This window comes from Schistocerca cancellata, chromosome 2, assembly GCF_023864275.1.
Source record: "Schistocerca cancellata isolate TAMUIC-IGC-003103 chromosome 2, iqSchCanc2.1, whole genome shotgun sequence".
Taxonomy (NCBI): domain Eukaryota; kingdom Metazoa; phylum Arthropoda; class Insecta; order Orthoptera; family Acrididae; genus Schistocerca; species Schistocerca cancellata.
The window spans coordinates 219,062,736-219,080,204 of NC_064627.1; the positions used below are offsets into that span (position 1 = coordinate 219,062,736).

Genomic DNA, 17,469 nt, shown 5'->3' on the forward strand with positions numbered 1-17,469 from the left:
GTATCTGTTTCTACTGTAAAAGAAAAAAGTAGTTGGTATTTACTGAAATTTACTTTCACATTAGTCTGGTCTTGCATAATTTGGTTTCTTACAACATCTAAAGTTTGGAATTCAGTTTTATAGTATATTTTTGTGATAACTTTGTGGTTGCTTGAAATATTTATTTTGCAGATAATTATCAGCTGAGTAAGCATAAATAACGACCAGGAATTTTTTTTTTATGTCCTGTGTAATATACAGTCAGGTTTAAAGTAGTTAGATTGGTTTGGAGAAAGATTGTTTGATTTGTAAAAAAAGAGGGTGATTACAAGAGCATTAAACTTTGGACACGTTTGAAAGAACCTTACAGTTTCATTGGCACCAATGCAACATTAATATGTTTACAAGGCTCAGTAGAGAACAAATTTTCATGGAAATTACATCATGGCTGCCAAAATGTTTGTGATGCTATTGCCCAGAGAGGAAATTTGAATATACTGGATAAATAATACGACAGAAGATTTGCCATTATGCATCTACTGATGGAGAGAATAATTCAAATACACTAACACAGACTGTGTGTACTTTGTTGGGTAAAATTTTTGAAGACATATTTCAGCCTCAACTCACACTAGTAATATAATTTCCAGTTGTGGCTTATTACCAAGTCATCACCATTCGAACTGTTAAAAAATAAAAAAATAAAAAATACAGATGTAGTGGCTATCAAAATGTCAAAAAAGCAATTCATAAATCAAACTCATGTCTATTAACAACTGCACATACCTGAAATGATAGCTGTTGCATGACCTGGGTCTGAACTATAAAATAAAAAAATCAGATACACAACTTTCATGGTATTAGGAAAGTGTAATGAATTATCTTAGTGGCCTGTGCTGGTTCATCTGTAGCACAGTGCCTATGTTGTTCCTGTGCAGACATGCCTAATTTCATGTGAGCCATAGAACAATAGAAATTAAAGGGTGTATAAACTGTACTACACAAACAGAAGGGAATGAAAGTGAATGTGACATGCACATTAGAATTTTAGAACAGTAAACTTTTTTTCAAAAAAAAGAAAAAAGAAAGAAAGAATTCTATTTCCGTGAAGTCTGAAAAATGTGAGGTAGTTACTGGTGAAAGGAGAGCTGTGACAGTGATTTGTGAGTCATACTTGGCTAGCTCAGTCCATAAGAACAGTGCCTGTGAAAGATGAGGATCTGGTCTCATGTCCCAGTCCTCCAGGATGTTTGAATGACCTTTTTGTCAGTTTGTGTTTTCAATGAAGTTTCATTTGGCTATTTCTGTCAGTTTGGTTATGGGATCCACAGATTTAATCAAGCAGAGGTATACAGTCTGAAAAATACAATATTAATTTCCAGGAGTTGGATTCAAATTTTTGCATAAAGAGGCCCTTTAAGACTTCTACAGGTTCTTGAAACTACCCCCAGGTAAGGTTGCATCTATCAAAAAGGGCATTGTCAATTTCTTGTTGCATTTCTGTCCATCCAGCTAGTATCTTTGTCTCCAATGAAGGACATTAAGTTAACACTTTGACTGATAGCCACATAAACCTTGCAGTTTCTTAGAATACCCGCCATTTTTATGGTTTTCAATTTCTTTTATTAAGAAGACTAGTGATACTAAACTTTTTTGAAATTGTGATACTACTACTACTCCTAATTACATATTTCCAGCTTCTTTGAATTTTTTTCTGGGTATATTTTTAATCAGTTTTAGGTTTTGCAAAAAATTTAAAAGTGTACTTAAAAATAATTTTTAATTACAATTCTAGACCTAACAATACACTCAATAATTGAAAATGTGAATCTTAAAATTGTAATTATAAACTGTCACACTTTTTTCCACGTAGAATAATTTTTCCATGTGCAGCATGCTTTAATACAAGGTTCTTTGCACATGGAAATTTTGCAGTTGTATGTCACATCTTTTCTTGCATTTATTTATTTTTCTCCTGAACGTACTTTTCACATCCCCTGTATTCTGGTTTTTACCTGGAGGTCTAATTTTTTCCTGTAGATGGCCTGCTGAGTTGTGCCCTGTGGAACTCCGTCTGGCAGAATCTTCACATTTTAGCACTTTTGCACACAGTTCCTTGATGAATTTAGGCAGAGGCATCTTTTAGGTCTTTATTTTACCATAGAGATTGCATGCTTTTACCAGACATGTAAGGAAACAATGAAATACAATTTCTTCCATCATTTCGCTGTTCTGAACCTAAAAAAATTAAAATAATGTTTCATGGTCCAGAAAATTAAGGAAGATCAGAAAAGAAAGCAAACAATTGCTTCAACAAACATGGCATGAAATTAAAACAAAAAATACTCACTTGTGGTTTAATACTGTTCTTTTTGAACAGTGTCATCTGCCCCTGGTAGCTGAGTGGTCAGCGCAATAGAATGTCAATCGTAAGGGCCTGGGTTCAATGCCCGGCTGGGTCGGAGATTTTTTCTGCTCAGGGACTGGGTGTTGTGTTGTCCTAATCATCATCATTTCATCCCCATCAATGCACAAGTCACCAAAATGACGTCAAATCGAAAGACTTGCACCCGGCAAACAGTCTACCTGACGGGAGGCTCTAGTCAATGACATTTATTTATTTTGCACAGTGTCGGGGTCATCACTTGAATTGTTAGTATATGTCAGTATGTCATTACCAGTGACATATTCAACAAAATCTGGCTCCTTTTCGCACAACATTTCTTCATCCTTTTTTAAAAAAAAGGGGGGGGGGGAAGAGAAAGAAGCTATGTGTTTTGTATCTTTATGTACTGAGCAAACAACTGCCGCTCTCCAAAAGCTTGATTGCAGACAACAAGTGCAATCTATCAGTTGCTTTAGGAACTAGATTTCTACCATCTATCAGCTGTTTTAGGAACTAGATTTCTACCATCTATCAGCTGTTTCAGAAACTAGATGTTCCTCGCAATACAATGATGACAGATCAAGCCTGTCAATATACATGATTACATATTTAAAGGTGGGAGAAGTCTTATCGCATCAAATGATCAGATCAGCAGTGCACCAAAATTTTCGGATTCTGTCAGTTGAAAAGATTGGCAATTAAAGTGTTTTTTATAAAAAGGACAGAGTTATGATAGTTTTGTAATTTGTGTGTGATAGTCAATATACATGATTACATATTTCAAGGTGGGAGAAGTCTTATCCCATCAAATGATCAGATCAGCAGTGCACCAAAATTTTCGGATTCTGTCAGTTGAAAAGATTGGCAATTAAAGTGTTTTTTATAAAAAGGACGGAGTTATGATAGTTTTGTAATTTGTGTGTGATAGTCATATGTTTGAATCTTATCAGTGTGATGATTTCAAAAATGTGCATTGACACTATCATAGAGCTTTACTCAGAGTGCCATTTCTGTGTCAGTTCCTTTTTGAAAGTGCTTCATTTTTTTTAGGTGTGTTGGTCATATCAACTGTATGAAGCTGTAATGAATAGCATTTGGATTTTTTGTCATTATAGCTGAAATTAGGACTTCAGGAGTTTTATGCCACAGATTGCCCTTACTTTTCATTTGGTTTGTAATGTAGGTAATGTTTTTACCTCAATATTAAAGCTGTTACTAATATGTGCTATCATTCTTTCTGTATGTTGAATGTTCTCTGATAGCCCTATTTCGTACGTCCCACACACTTGAGCAGTATTCTAGGCTAGATCACATTAGTGTTTTGTAAGCAGTTTCCTTTGTGACTGATAGAATTTTCCCAATACCCTACCAGTGAATAACAATATGCCATCTGCTTTACTTATGACTGAGCCTATGTGATCATTCCATGTCATTTCTCTACAGCCTGTTACACCCAGGTATTTGTATAAATTGACTGATTCCAGTTGTGACTCATAGGTATTGTATTTGTAGGGTACTTTTTGTATGTGTGTGTGAAGTGCACAATTTTATATTTATAAGCAATTAAAGCAATTTGCCAGTCTTTGCAACATTTTGAAATCTCATCAAGATGTGGCTGAATATTTGTGCAGCTTTTTGCAGACAGCACTACGTAGATAACTGCATTATCTGCAAAATGTCTGAAGTGACTTTTATTATTATCTGCCCGAGATCCTTGATAAACAGCTTGAATTGTGTGGGTCCCAGCAGACTTCCCAGGGGCACATCTGAAGTTACTTCTGCCAATAACTCTCCATTTGAAATAACCTGCTGTGTCCTCCTAACCAATAAATCCATGACACAGTCACAAATTTTATTTAGTACTCTATATGATCATACTTTCGTTAGTAAGTGTTGGTTTGGTACCGAGTGAGAAAATTTTTGGAAATCAAGAAATACTGCATCTACTTGACTGCCTTGATCCATGGCATTCAGGATGTCATCCAAGAAAAGTGTGAACTGGACTAAACATACATTACATATGTTTTTGGGAATCAAGTTGGATGGCATGGAGGAAGTCATTTTGCTCAAGATACCTCATTTTGTTTGAGCTCAGAGTATGTTTTATGATTCTGTAACAAATGAATGTCAGTGATAGTAGAAAGCAGTTTTGTGATCACTCCTGCTACAGTTCTTGTGGAATGTTGTGACAGGTGTGGTTTTCCAACTACTGAGCACAATTTTTTGTTTGAGGAATATACTGTATATTATGGTTAAAAGAGGGGCAAAGTCACTGTGTCTCAGTGAGACTGACTCATCATTCATCTTCTCACTGGTGCGACAATTACTTTGTGCAGGACTTCTGGATTTACCTTTGTAAAGGAACATTTGGAAATGGAATTCAGCACTTCTGCCTTCATTTTGCTATCCTCAGTTTCAGCTCCTGTGTCCTCCAAGAGGATCTGGACACTGACTTTGCTGCGATTGATAGCCATTGCATATGAGCAGAATTTCTGTGGGTTTTCATTGCGTTTTTGACAATCAAATGTGTTTCATTTAGCATTTCTGTCTCTACAGCTGTGTGCTTTGTTTTACACCTACTGTGCAACAGTCACAGTTTTCTTTAGAACCTTATTTCCATAGAGGGCCTCTCCCATGAAGAACTACCCTGAGAGGTGGCCAGTGATTAAGCCCTCTGGACTTGCATTCATGAGGTTGACAGTTCAAATCCACAGCTGGCCATGCAGATTTATGTTTTCCATGATTTTACTAAATCACTCCATGCAGATTCGGGTATGGTTTTTTTGAAAGGGCATGGACAATTTCCTTCCCCATACTTTGAAACATTCCAAGCTTATGCTTCATCTCTAAAGGTTTCAATGTCAAAAGGATGTTAAATCCTAACCTTCTGTCTTCCATGGTGGACTGTTCCGTTAGGTACATATGTATACTGTGCTTGGTACATATGTATACTGTGAATGGTCAGGTATTCTTCTAAACTTCAACCACATATCCTCTACATGTTCCTGTCCAGAGATAAATGTTCCAAGTTTCTTATACAGTCATGCTTCTTTATCTAGTGTACTGAATTTGTAAATCATTCTACTTATTTTAGTATGGTGAACCTTGTTCCTACAGCTGCCTCATGATCACTGATTCCAGTTTCAGTGAAGACATCCTCAAAGATGTCACGTCTATTTCCTATATATTAAATCCAATATATTTCCACCAAGAGTTGGCTGCCAGTATTAAATCTGGAGGTGAGCCTTCTGGTTGATACACAGATCCAGTTATAAGTTTGTGTCTTCCCCTGATTCTGAGTTTTGTTCAAACAAGGTCTTAGACAGCTTCAATTTTTATTTCAGTGAATTTCCTTTTTTGTCTTTAGTGACAAATACTGCAGATCATCTCCATTTCCAATTAGCCTTTCCTTCTGATATACACTTAGATTTATACAAAAAATCTCATTGCTGTCAGCTTCGGGTTTTCACCAGATATCAGTACGTAGTAGCGTGTGAACTCCACAGATTTTTTAGAGTGCTTCGTACTCAGTCACTTAGTTGTGAATGCTTCACCAGCTGATCACTAGGATTTTAATTTTCTTGCTTGTTAGGAGCATTTATTTGGCTCTTACACTAATACTTCAGGGTCTTCTGCAGCTTACATAACTGGGTGTTTCAAAACGATTATTGAAGTTTTTAAAGCTTTTAGCATTTATTACATTCAACTTATAATTATAAATAATACGTCAAATGAAAGAGCATCTCAGACAGTTTTATTTTTATACCTTTGTGCATGCTCATGCACTGTTTCCTGTGTCTTCTATTGGAAAGCATTTCTAGCAAAGATGGTCACTATGCAATGTGTCTCAGACCCATTAGGACTGCTTGTGTGAAGTTGCAAACTGCAATGCTGTCTCATGGTAAATTGTGGCATTATGATCTGTGAAGTTTTAACAAAGCCGTGTTAAAAGGTCAGCATACTTCAGCAGGTGACCTGGCCATGAATATAACTATACATGCCTGTTACTCATCAGAATATGGCGGTGAAGAGAGAGTCAGCGTAAAGTTTTGTGTTTGTAGGTGAGAATTCGTGGAATTCGGCCCAAATACTGAGAGGCAGGTTCCTGGTCACTTCTCCATAACAGCCCAACCCACAAAGCGAACATGGTTCAAGAGTTTGTGGCCAGCAAATGGATCACAGTCCTTGGATCACTTGCTTTATTAGCCGGGTTTTGCCCCTACCGACTTCTGGTTCTTCCCTAAATTGAAGTGGACAGTGAAAGGACATGGTTATGACACAGTTAAGGGCATCCAGGAATATTGTACTGCAGTACTAAATGTAGTCCCAAAAAAGGACTACAGTAACTGTTTAAAAATATTCTTAAAACGATTTCAGCTATGTATTGATTTAGGGGGAGACTATTTTGAGTAAATACAGTGATTTTGTGAACATAATTCATGACTTTCATTTTTCATAACTATAGTCGTAATGGAAATGGGATACTGTATTTACTCGAATCTAAGCCGCACTCGAATCTAAGCCGCACCTGGAAAATGAGACTCGAAATAAAGGAAAAAAAAAAATTCCCGAATCTAAGCCGCAAGTGAAATTTGAGACTCGAAATTCAAGGGGAGAGAAAAGTTTTAGGCTGCAGCTCCAAATCGAAACAAAGTTGGTCCATTGTGATATGAGACACAATTTAGGTCGGATGAATGGCGATACAGCTACAGTAGTTTGGTTCGAGTTGTAAGCTTAGCAGTTAAGCTTTACCAGGTAGCCATTGCCATGCGTCAGGCGCTCCGTCCGTATTTATATGGATACCCTTCTTTTTCACGTGCTTCGTCTGCTTTGAATCTGTTGCTTATTTTGCTTTGGTCTGATAAGTGCCGTTTTCTTTGTTATAGGTGTTTACGTCACTCTAAGCTGAAAATGCATTACTTTACTGTGTTATGCATTGTTAGTCACATTCTGATAGTGCATATTTACGACCTGTCACCGCTCGCGGCATGGCTTGGTTTTGTGCGCGCTACCGCTGCATACAATTAACAAAAAAAAAAAGTGAGGAATCGTATCATTAGCGAAACAATGGCAAGAAACCGCTGTCTGTTGTTACTTACACTGCTGCATTCTTCGATAATGATCAACAAGAACCAAATAATAGACTGCATATGATAGAACATGTTCTGAATGAGAGTTAGGCGAAAATTTTTCTCCGTTTGAAAATCTTTGCGGCCGCTTCTTTACTACATCAAATTCTGCACAGAAATTAGAGTCATCTTAGATTTAAAAATTGAGTCAGTTGCCGTGCTTCATTTCTGACTGTATCACTATTAGGCATAAGAATAATAGGAATATAAACATGACACGATATGTATATTCTTCCGCGTTTGCTGTTGTCTCACTCTAGTTTCGTAGTTTATTACGCAGACAGGATTTAAATGAGATAGCAGCAAACACGAAAGAATACATGGCAAAATGTTTATATTCGTATTATTCTTATGGTGAAGAGAATACTGCATGTGATTCACATTTCATCAGGTTCCTATTAGCAACCATCTCTTCTCACAGGTAGGAAAAAATTCTGAACGTAGAGTTGGCCATATTGACAAACATCCCAGTCGGATTTTCGCAGTACATTGAAATTCTGCTACATTCGAAGATGAACAGTATGGAATTTGTATTTACTTCGTTGGATAATGTATAAAAATGCAGTGGTCGAAACTCGGGGCGGAGAAAAAAAGCTCGTTTTCCATCTTTTTTTTAAATTTATTTACTGACACAGAGGTTTTGGTGCCAGTATTTATCTTTGTGCCCACAAAGCATGCCTATGTAGCGCTACATATATTCGACGGCAGAAGTTATTGTGGCGGCACCTACCAACATTTTTCAGAACTTCCACTTGCTTTGCACTCGATTCTAAGCCGCAGGCGGTTTTTTGGATTACAAAAACCGGAAAAAAAGTGCGGCTTAGATTCGAGTAAATATGGTACACTGTGTTCTGATCTGGAAGCTTTTTGTGTTTGACAGTTTGCAATGACTGGATCTGTTGTTACAGTGCAATATGCATTCCATATTATGTTCCACCCCCCCCATGAACCATGGACCCTGCCGTTGGAGGGGAGGCTTGTGTGCCTCAGTGATACAGATAGCCGTACCGTAGGTGCAACCACAACGGAGGGGTATCTGTTGAGAGGCTAGACAAACATGTGGTTCCTGAAGAGGGGCAGCAGCCTTTTCAGTAGCTGCAGGGGCAACAGTCTGGATGATTGACTGATCTGGCCTTGTAACACTAACCAAAACGGCCTTGATGTTCTGGTACTGGGAACGGCTGAAAGCAAGGGGAAACTACAGCTGTAATTTTTCCTGAGGGCATTCAGCTTTACTGTATGGTTAAATGATGATGGCGTCCTCTTGGGTAAAATATTCCGGAGGTAAAATAGTCCCCCATTCGGATCTCCGGGCGGGGACTACTCAGGAGGATGTCATTATCAGGAGAAAGAAAACTGGCGTTCTACGGATCAGAGCATGGAATGTCAGATCCCTTAATCGGGCAGGTAGGTTAGAAAATTTAAAAAGGGGAATGGATAAGTTAAAGTTAGATATAGTGGGGATTAGTGAAGTTCGGTGGAAGGAGGAACAAGACTTCTGGTCAGGTGACTACAGAGTTATAAACACAAAATCAAATAGGGGTAATGCAGGAGTAGGTTTCATAATGAATTTAAAAAAAAGCAGTGCGGGTAAGCTACTGCAAACACCATAGTGAACGCATTATTGTGGCCAAGATAGACACGAAGCCCACACCTACTACAGTAATACAAGTTTATATGCCAACTAGCTCTGCAGGTGACAAAGAAATTGAAGAAATGTATGATGAAATAAAAGAAATTATTCAGATAGTGAAGGGAGACAAAAATTTAATAGTCATGGGTGACTAGAATTCGGTAGTAGGAAAAGGGAGAGAAGGAAACGTAGTAGGTGAATATGGATTGGGGCTAAGAAATGAAAGAGGAAGCTGCCTGGTAGAATTTTGCACAGAGCACAACTTAATCATAGCTAACACTTGGTTCAAGAATCATAAAAGAAGGTTGTATACATGGCAGAAGCCTGGAGATACTAACAGATTTCAGATAGATTATATAATGGTAAGACAGAGATTTAGGAACCAGGTTTTAAACTGTAGGACATTTCCAGGGGCAGATGTGGACTCTGACCACAATCTGTTGGTTATGAACTGTAGATTAAAAGTGAGGAAACTGCAAAAAGGTGGGAATTTAAGGAGATGGGACCTGGATAAACTGACTAAACCAGAGGTTGTACAGAGTCTCAAGGAGAGCGTAAGGGAACAAATGGCAGGAATGGGGGAAAGAAATACAATAGAAAAAGAATTGAAGGCAGCAGATGATCAAGTAGGTAAAAAGACGAGGGCTAGTAGAAATCCTTGGGTAACAGAAGAAATATTGAATTTAATTGATGAAAGGAGAAAATATAAAAATGCACTAAATGAAGCAGGCAAAAAGGAATACAAACGTCTCAAAAATGAGATTGACAGTAAGTGCAAAATGGCTAAGCAGGGATGGCCAGAGGATATATGTAAGGATGTAGAGGCTTATCTCACTGAGGTAAGATAGATACTGCCTACAGGAAAATTAGAGAGACCTTTGGAGAAAAGAGAACCACTTGTATGAATATTAAGAGCTCAGATGGAAACCCAGTTCTAAGCAAAGAAGGGAAAGCAGAAAGGTGGAAGGAGTATATAGAGGGTCTATACAAGGGTGATGTACTTGAGGACAAATTGTGGAAACAGAAGAGGATGTAGATGAAGATGAAATGGGAGATACGATGCTGCTTGAAGAGTTTGACAGAGCACTGAAAGACCTTAGTCGAAACAAGGCCCCGGGAGTAGACAACATTCCATTAGCACTACTGACAGCCTTGGGAGAGCCAGTCGTGACAAAACTCTACCATCTGGTGAGCAAGATGTATGAGACAGGTGAAATACCCTCAGACTTCAAGAAGAATGTAATAATTCCAATACCAAAGAAAGCAGGTGTTGACAGGTGTGAAAATTACCGAACTATCAGTTTAATAAGTCACGGCTGCAAAATACTAACGCGAATTCTTTACAGACGAATGGAAAAACTAGTAGAAGCCAACCTAGGGGAAGATCAGTTTGGATTCCGTAGAAATATTGGAACATGTGAGGCAATACTGACCCTACGACTTATCTTAGAAGCTAGATTAAAGAAAGGCAAACCTACATTTCTAGCATTTGTAGACTTAGAGAAAGCTTTTGACAATGTTGACTGGAATACTCTCTTTCAAATTCTGAAGTTGGCAGGGGTAAAATACAGGGAGCAAAAGGCTATTTACAATTTGTATAGAAACCAGATGGCAGTTATAAGAGTTGAGTGGCATGAAAGGGAAGCAGTGGTTGGGAAGGGAGTGAGACAGGGTTGTAGCCTCTCCCCGATGTTATTCAATCTGTATATTGAGCAAGCAGTGAAGGAAACAAAAGAAAAATTCAGAGTAGGTATTAAAATCCATGGAGAAGAAATAAAAACTTTGAGGTTCGCTGTTGACATTGTAATTCTGTCAGAGACAGCAAAGGACTTGGAAGAGCAGTTGAACGGAATGGACAGTGTCTTGAAAGGAGGGTATAAGGTGAACATCAACAAAAGCAAATTGAGGATAATGGAATGTGGTCGAATTAAGTCGGGTGATGCTGAGGGTATTAGATGAGGAAATGAGACACTTAAAGTAGTAAAGGAGTTTTGCTATATGGGGAGCAAAATAACTGGTGATGGTTGAAGTAGAGAGGATATAAAATGTAGACTGGCAATGGCAAGGAAAGCGTTTCTGAAGAAGAGAAATTTGTTAACATCGAATATAGATTTAAGTGTCAGGAAGTCATTTCTGAAAGTATTTGTATGGAGTGTAGCCATGTATGGAAGTGAAACATGGACGATAAATAGTTTAGACAAGAAGAGAATAGAATCTTTCGAAATGTGGTGCTACATAAGAATGCTGAAGATTAGATGGGTAGATCACATAACTAATGAGGAGGTGTTGAATAGGATTGGGGAGAAGAGAAGTTTGTGGCACAACTTGACTAGAAGAAGGGCTCGGTTAGTAGGACATGTTCTGAGGCATCAAGGGATCACCAATTTAGTATTGGAGGGCAGCGTAGAGAGTAAAAATAATAGAGGGAGACCAAGAGATGAATACACCAAGCAGATTCAGAAGGATGTAGGTTGCAGTAGGTACTGGGAGATGAAGAAGCTTGCACAGGATAGAGTAGCATGGAGAGCTGCATCAAACCAGTCTCAGGACTGAAGACCACAACAACAACAACATTATGTTCCATTGTAATCTTCCAAGTGATGATAACATCCATAGATGGTACCATCAGCTAGGAGACAACCTCTGTGTTTTCAGAGGGAAAAAAAAATACGGGATGACGAAGAGTGACCGAAGAACGTGTTGAACAAGAGAGAGAGTCTTTCATGCATAGCCCCAAGAAATCAGTTCTGAAGGCTAGTCATGAATTAGCAATTCCAGTGACATCTTTGTTGAGACTTTTAAGAAGATGCTTATGACTATAGCCTTATCGTTTGCAGTTGTTAGAAACTCTAAAGCCTACAGACTACTTCACAAACAAAATTTTACTCTGTGATAAAGATTTTCCTGACCATGTCATCTTCAGTGATGAATTGACTTTTCACCTTAGTGGAAATGTGAACACACACAGTGTGCATGTCTGGGACTCAGAGAATCCCCATGAGATGGTACAATTGCATTGAGACTCACCTAAATTGAATATTTTTTGTACCACATCCCAGCAGAAAGTTTGGGCCCTTTTTTCCGCTTAAGCAACTGTAACTGGTGCTTCTATTCTTGATGTGTTACAACTATGGCTCTTTCTTCAACTGGAAGAAGCAGAGCCACAGAACTTTATTTGGTGGCAAGATGGTGCCCTGTCTCACTGTCATAACCCAGTAAGCAATTGGCTAGACGTACTCGACTGCTAGAGTGGCTGCAAGGAGTCAGATGACAGAGCTTGTTTTGCATGGCCTCCATGTTCACCTAATATGATACCATGTGATATTTGTCTATGGAGGTTCATAAAGGATCATATGTATGTGTCCTGCCACCATCTGATCTACTCAACTTAACAAACAGGATTGAGGGAGTTGTTGCAGCAATTACTCCAGACACACTGATTAGTGTTTGTGAAGAACTTGCCTATTGACTTGATGTGGGCCATGTGATGAATGGTGCTCACATTGAAGACCTGTAAGAAAAACTGTTTTAGTTGCTCTTTCAGTTTATGTATTATATGTAATTATTGAATGTGGTAAGTGCTACAAGGCCTTAAAAATCCTGGTATGTATGATGGATGGAGAGTATGCCTAATCTAAGAATACTTGTGTGTGCCCTGGAATTTCAGACCTCCCTCCTCTTCTCCCACCAAATTACTCTGGGACTGACCTAAGAATAGACTCAGTTATTTTCAATGTAGTTACTATCTTTTCAATTTTCTTGTCGTATTTGTGTAAGTGCCATTGTGCCAGCAATGATATCTCGGTCTTGCATGAAAAAGCTTCTTCCATGCCTACATGCCATGTATTTTGAATACAAATGGTAGTGATTGCTGGTGACACTAATTGATCTGTAATGTTTTTCTCTATTAAGTTCATTAATCATCACAAGCTCTGTAATTGAAGTTGATATTTCTTTTATCACTGTGTTTGAAATATATACAAAGTATAACATATTCCATAAGCCTTATGAGGTACTTTGCTTGCAGGTAAAGATTTTTTAATTGAAGCATTAAAATTCCATCTACTTAAAGGTGAACAGAAGTTGTTGTTCAAAAGTCCAAGAACGAAACCCAGACAGCCAGTTGGTCTTCCAAAGGTAAGATTCCTTGCATAGTACTGAAAGGCTAACATCCTTAATGATTGTCAGTATTCTTATGTGTCTATCATTGTTGTAATTTGTATATGGCTCCATATGAATTAAACTTCATCTTGAATTACTCATTACCAATGGATTATCGTTTACACGAACCAACACTCAGATGATGTTGTATACACTGTGTACAAAATGTAAGGACTAACATATCTCTTTGAGTGGCTTCTTAAATGTCATCTGTTATTTAAATTGTATAGTTTGGGCCATTTATCAACATCATTGTTCTCAGTGGGAACCTGGAAGAGTGATTTTCTTTTAAGAATGCTCAATTTGCACTGTTTAATTGGGATCTGGCTGTATATTTTGGAACTTAAATTGAGATTTTATCTCCCCCGTCCCCCTCTCCTTGGAAGGGTTAGTCTTCATTCACATAAGCTCTTCTGATTGACCTGGTCTGTAGAAAATTAATATGGTATTTGTAGGCCCACTTTGAAACACTTTGTTTTACATTATTACACATTTACAGAGGACAGATCAGCTGCACAGTTATGCATAAAGATTAATTTTCCAAAACAGCCAACTAGTAAATCAAGGACAACAAGTTTGTTAAAGCTTATGAGAACATCACATTGCAGCCACATTTTTATAAAGATGGGAGCCCCTCCACGCTCGCATAGCATGGTGACCAACTCAAAAGCTCTACTGTCACCTCTGCATTGTTAGTAATTAGAATTGAGGAGATCACAGGAGCAAGGAACTGCGATGTTATCCATACATCTGGGTAAGGTTACCCATTAACACAGGTGCATCTGGGTGATAGAAATGGTGGAAAAGGCTTGACAGAATCAAGATTGAAAGAAGAGCGGTTTTTAAGGGCAGACAGAAAAAAGTGCAAAGGGAAAAAAACCTCTGCGACAGTGTCAGGTTGGGTAGTAAGGGCAGTACCGGTTTCTTGCTATCTGTGACAGATCGTGCAAGGTAAGGTTATGTTACTGGTTGGGTATCATGCATCAGTACCATAGACGCATTGCACAGATTGTCATAGAATGATCAGTCCTGTCGAGGAGGTGAGTGCTGCTGCTGCTGGCGCCGGCGGCGTCTCCTGGGCCAGCTGCTGTTGCTGCTCCTCCTATGTTGCTGCGTGTTCCAGTTGCTGCACCTGGGCTCGTATGGATTCTCCTGGTCCTGCTGCAGTGGCTTCGTCCCTGTAACAAGAAAATTGGTGCAGCAACACGCGCATTGCCATTATGCCCTCTGCTGTGCTGTGTCGTCAGTGACAGCACAGCTTCATCGGGCTGGTTGCTGAACAGCGGCAGCCCACCGCCATTCGGCATCGGCATCCTCTACTGCGGCTTGAGAAAGCTGGGCAACCGTGCCAGCTGGCGATGTGCAGGCCACCACACCGGACGCAAATTGGCAGAACGTCACTGCCGCGGTCGCAGGCGCGGCTGTCGTGCTCGCCTGAGCACTTAACGCACCACGCCGCGTTGCGGCAGTACTTCGCGACATGGCCCTCACCCTGGCACCTGAAGCACTGGGGTTGCGGGTCCATGGCGGTCGGGAGAGCCTCCGTCGTAACGGGGAAGCCCAGCAACTTCCGCAAGTCGAAGATGTCGCTCCCGCCGTCGGCCATTTGGACGGCCACGGCATAGAGCGGTGCCCTCTTCTTGTTGGTCCGGTTGTGCAACCTCGTGGTTGCATTACCAAACCCGGCTTGCAGCAGCCCTTCCCCGAGCGCTGCCTCGTCACAGCACCAAGGTAACCCCCTTAGGAGTGCCTTGGTCATCTTCATCCTTCCTGCGGAAGGTGCCTTCTCACGCCGGTGCCGCCTCGAAAATGTGGTCGGCCACTGCGACCTTGATCACCCTGTGGTCGGCCACGTTTGCAGCTTGAACGCAGATCAGCGAGTCTGTATAGACAGACTCATAGACCACCTTGTTCTTAGCGCAATTCGTCATAGTGTTGAACAGTGCTGTCCACCCGCCTTTGCACTTGACGTACAAAGGGGGACAGGCCGCGACTCATTTTGTCGGGAATTGGCAGCGATGCGCTCACCTATCAGGCCGAAGTACATTGCTGCCACATATTCAGACTTTCACAATATAGACTTCATTTAGAGTGAAAGTTCCTTTGCAACAGGAGCTCTCACTTCAGATGACACACTGTGAATAGTGCTGTGTAAGGCATAGAAAAATTTTAAAGTGCAGCAATGAACAGAAACATGAAACTAATTAAAATCATATTTAAATTGTATGTTACACCCTAGTGTACATTTCATGTGTTTCAGATTGAGAAAGACCATTATTGATAGCAAGATACCACTGGAACTAGTTTAGGGGAACAAAGTGTTTGCATCAAGGCAGACCAACAGTTGCCATACCAAAAGAATTATATCAGGGCTTCACAGCAAACATGCTCTGCGAGCAGATGGTGATCGCAGGTCTGCAAGCAGTGGGTACTACCCCTTCCCTCCCCTTTCCATTGTCACAGGGGATACAGTGGGGAGACGTGTAGATTTGTGTGAATGAGAAAATTGAGCCTGGCATAAATGTGTGGAGAAATCTATACTGTCTTTATACTCCTTGTCAATTAAAATATCAATTACCTCAAGTTCCAAATCAGTGCACATTGAGGACTGGTAGCTTTTTCATTTTTCCGTTCAGTTACACTGTGAATTCTTACGTTTTTCCATAACTGTACACACACAAACTAATAAATTGCATGACAAATATATAGATTTTTTTCACTTTCTGCAACACTGCTAAGAATGTTGCAGCCGTGAGCCTGCGATATCTACATTTTCATAGATTTCTAAAGAATAGGCGACACACACTGCAAATATATTGCAAGCTGACCCTGAATGTCATCTGACATAATGTGTGGGGCATATGATTGCCATGTTTAATTATAGTATCAAGCCAAATCATTCTACCTGGAGAGGACATAAATGTTCAGCTGCAGCTACCAAGTATTGTTTTATTAAATCTTGATCCATAAAAGGGCAAGGACTTTCGTAAAAGTAGTGCAGTTTTGTAGCTCATCCAAACAGCACATTCACTTGATTTTTCTTCCTCTTCTTCTTCCCCTTCAGAGGGCTTCCTTTTAAGTTTTAAAACCTCTTGCAAATGCTCGGGTCCTTTGTATTTTTCCATTTCCATATTGTTTGACTTGCCAAGTCATGTAGTACAGTTGTAAATTGAACTCCCTGAAAGTGTTCAACATTGTATGAGACACTAAACATTTTGCAAAGCTATCTTCTACAAGAAGAAATGATAAGATTCCTCCCACTGCAGATTGAAATATGAAGACATTGTCAGTGTTACAGAATGCCGACTAACCATTGCTGCCATTAGGTGGCACCGCTGTCAAAGCTGACCCTCCCGTGTTTCAAAGTTAACACTGCTCCTGTGTTGTTGGGGCTATATGATGTGTGTTAATTTCCCTCACTCCCCACCACTCCACAAATCGTCTATTTACAAACAGGAGCCTGAGCAGGCACAAGTGTTCATTCTCAAAATCAAAGAGTTGTTAAGCCTTGAATTACATTGTCAAGTTCCATTTCCCATATGCATGCTGTGCAACAGAACAGATAGCTTTAGAAAATAGCAATCAAAGCCTTACCACTTAAAGGGTTATTAATGCTTTAGAGTCTTTAAAATTCCATGAAGTATAGTCCGATTAAAATTACTTTGTGACTGACGTTTCAGTGAGTTGAGTGATGGGAGCCAGCTGTGAGCGAGTAGCACTTTTTCGAGTGCCATATGTTTGCTGTGCTGCCTGTTTTATAGGTATGTGCAGCATTTTCTGGAGCATGGCTGGTTACATGTTGGCAACACTGTCCCCTGCAACAGCAGTAATTTTAATCAGAGTATAATATCTGTGATTGTGAATGTCCAGTTTGTTGGACATGGGGACTTCATTGTTACCAGTCATTGATAAAGGCATAAGCTGTGTAATCAGGTACCAGGGGAAAATAATGGGTTTGGTTGGTCACGTTATTCACTACATTTTCTGAATATTGAAAATATGTGCAGAGCAGTGTGGAGAACATTTTTTCACACAATCGACATATAATTTGGTGCGGCTTCCCTACCCCCACCCTCTCTGTCTCCCTATCTCATACATTAGTTGTCATTCCTTGGGCTTTTGGAAAGATCTTTGAAAATATAGTGAAATCTTGTAAGTGTGGAAATAGGTTGTTTTCACTA

At 39.6% G+C, this 17,469-nt stretch overlaps 1 protein-coding gene across 5 annotated transcripts in view; it reads left to right on the forward strand.

Annotated features, from left to right (window-relative positions):
- LOC126161545 (ring canal kelch homolog) overlaps window positions 1-17,469 on the forward strand; it is a 163,166-nt gene that overhangs the window by 45,503 nt on the left and 100,194 nt on the right. For all 5 annotated transcript variants that reach the window (XM_049917473.1, XM_049917474.1, XM_049917475.1 and 2 more), the window contains one exon: window positions 13,155-13,264. In XM_049917473.1, the coding sequence (XP_049773430.1) occupies window positions 13,155-13,264 (110 nt within the window). The remainder of the gene's footprint in view (window positions 1-13,154; window positions 13,265-17,469) is intronic.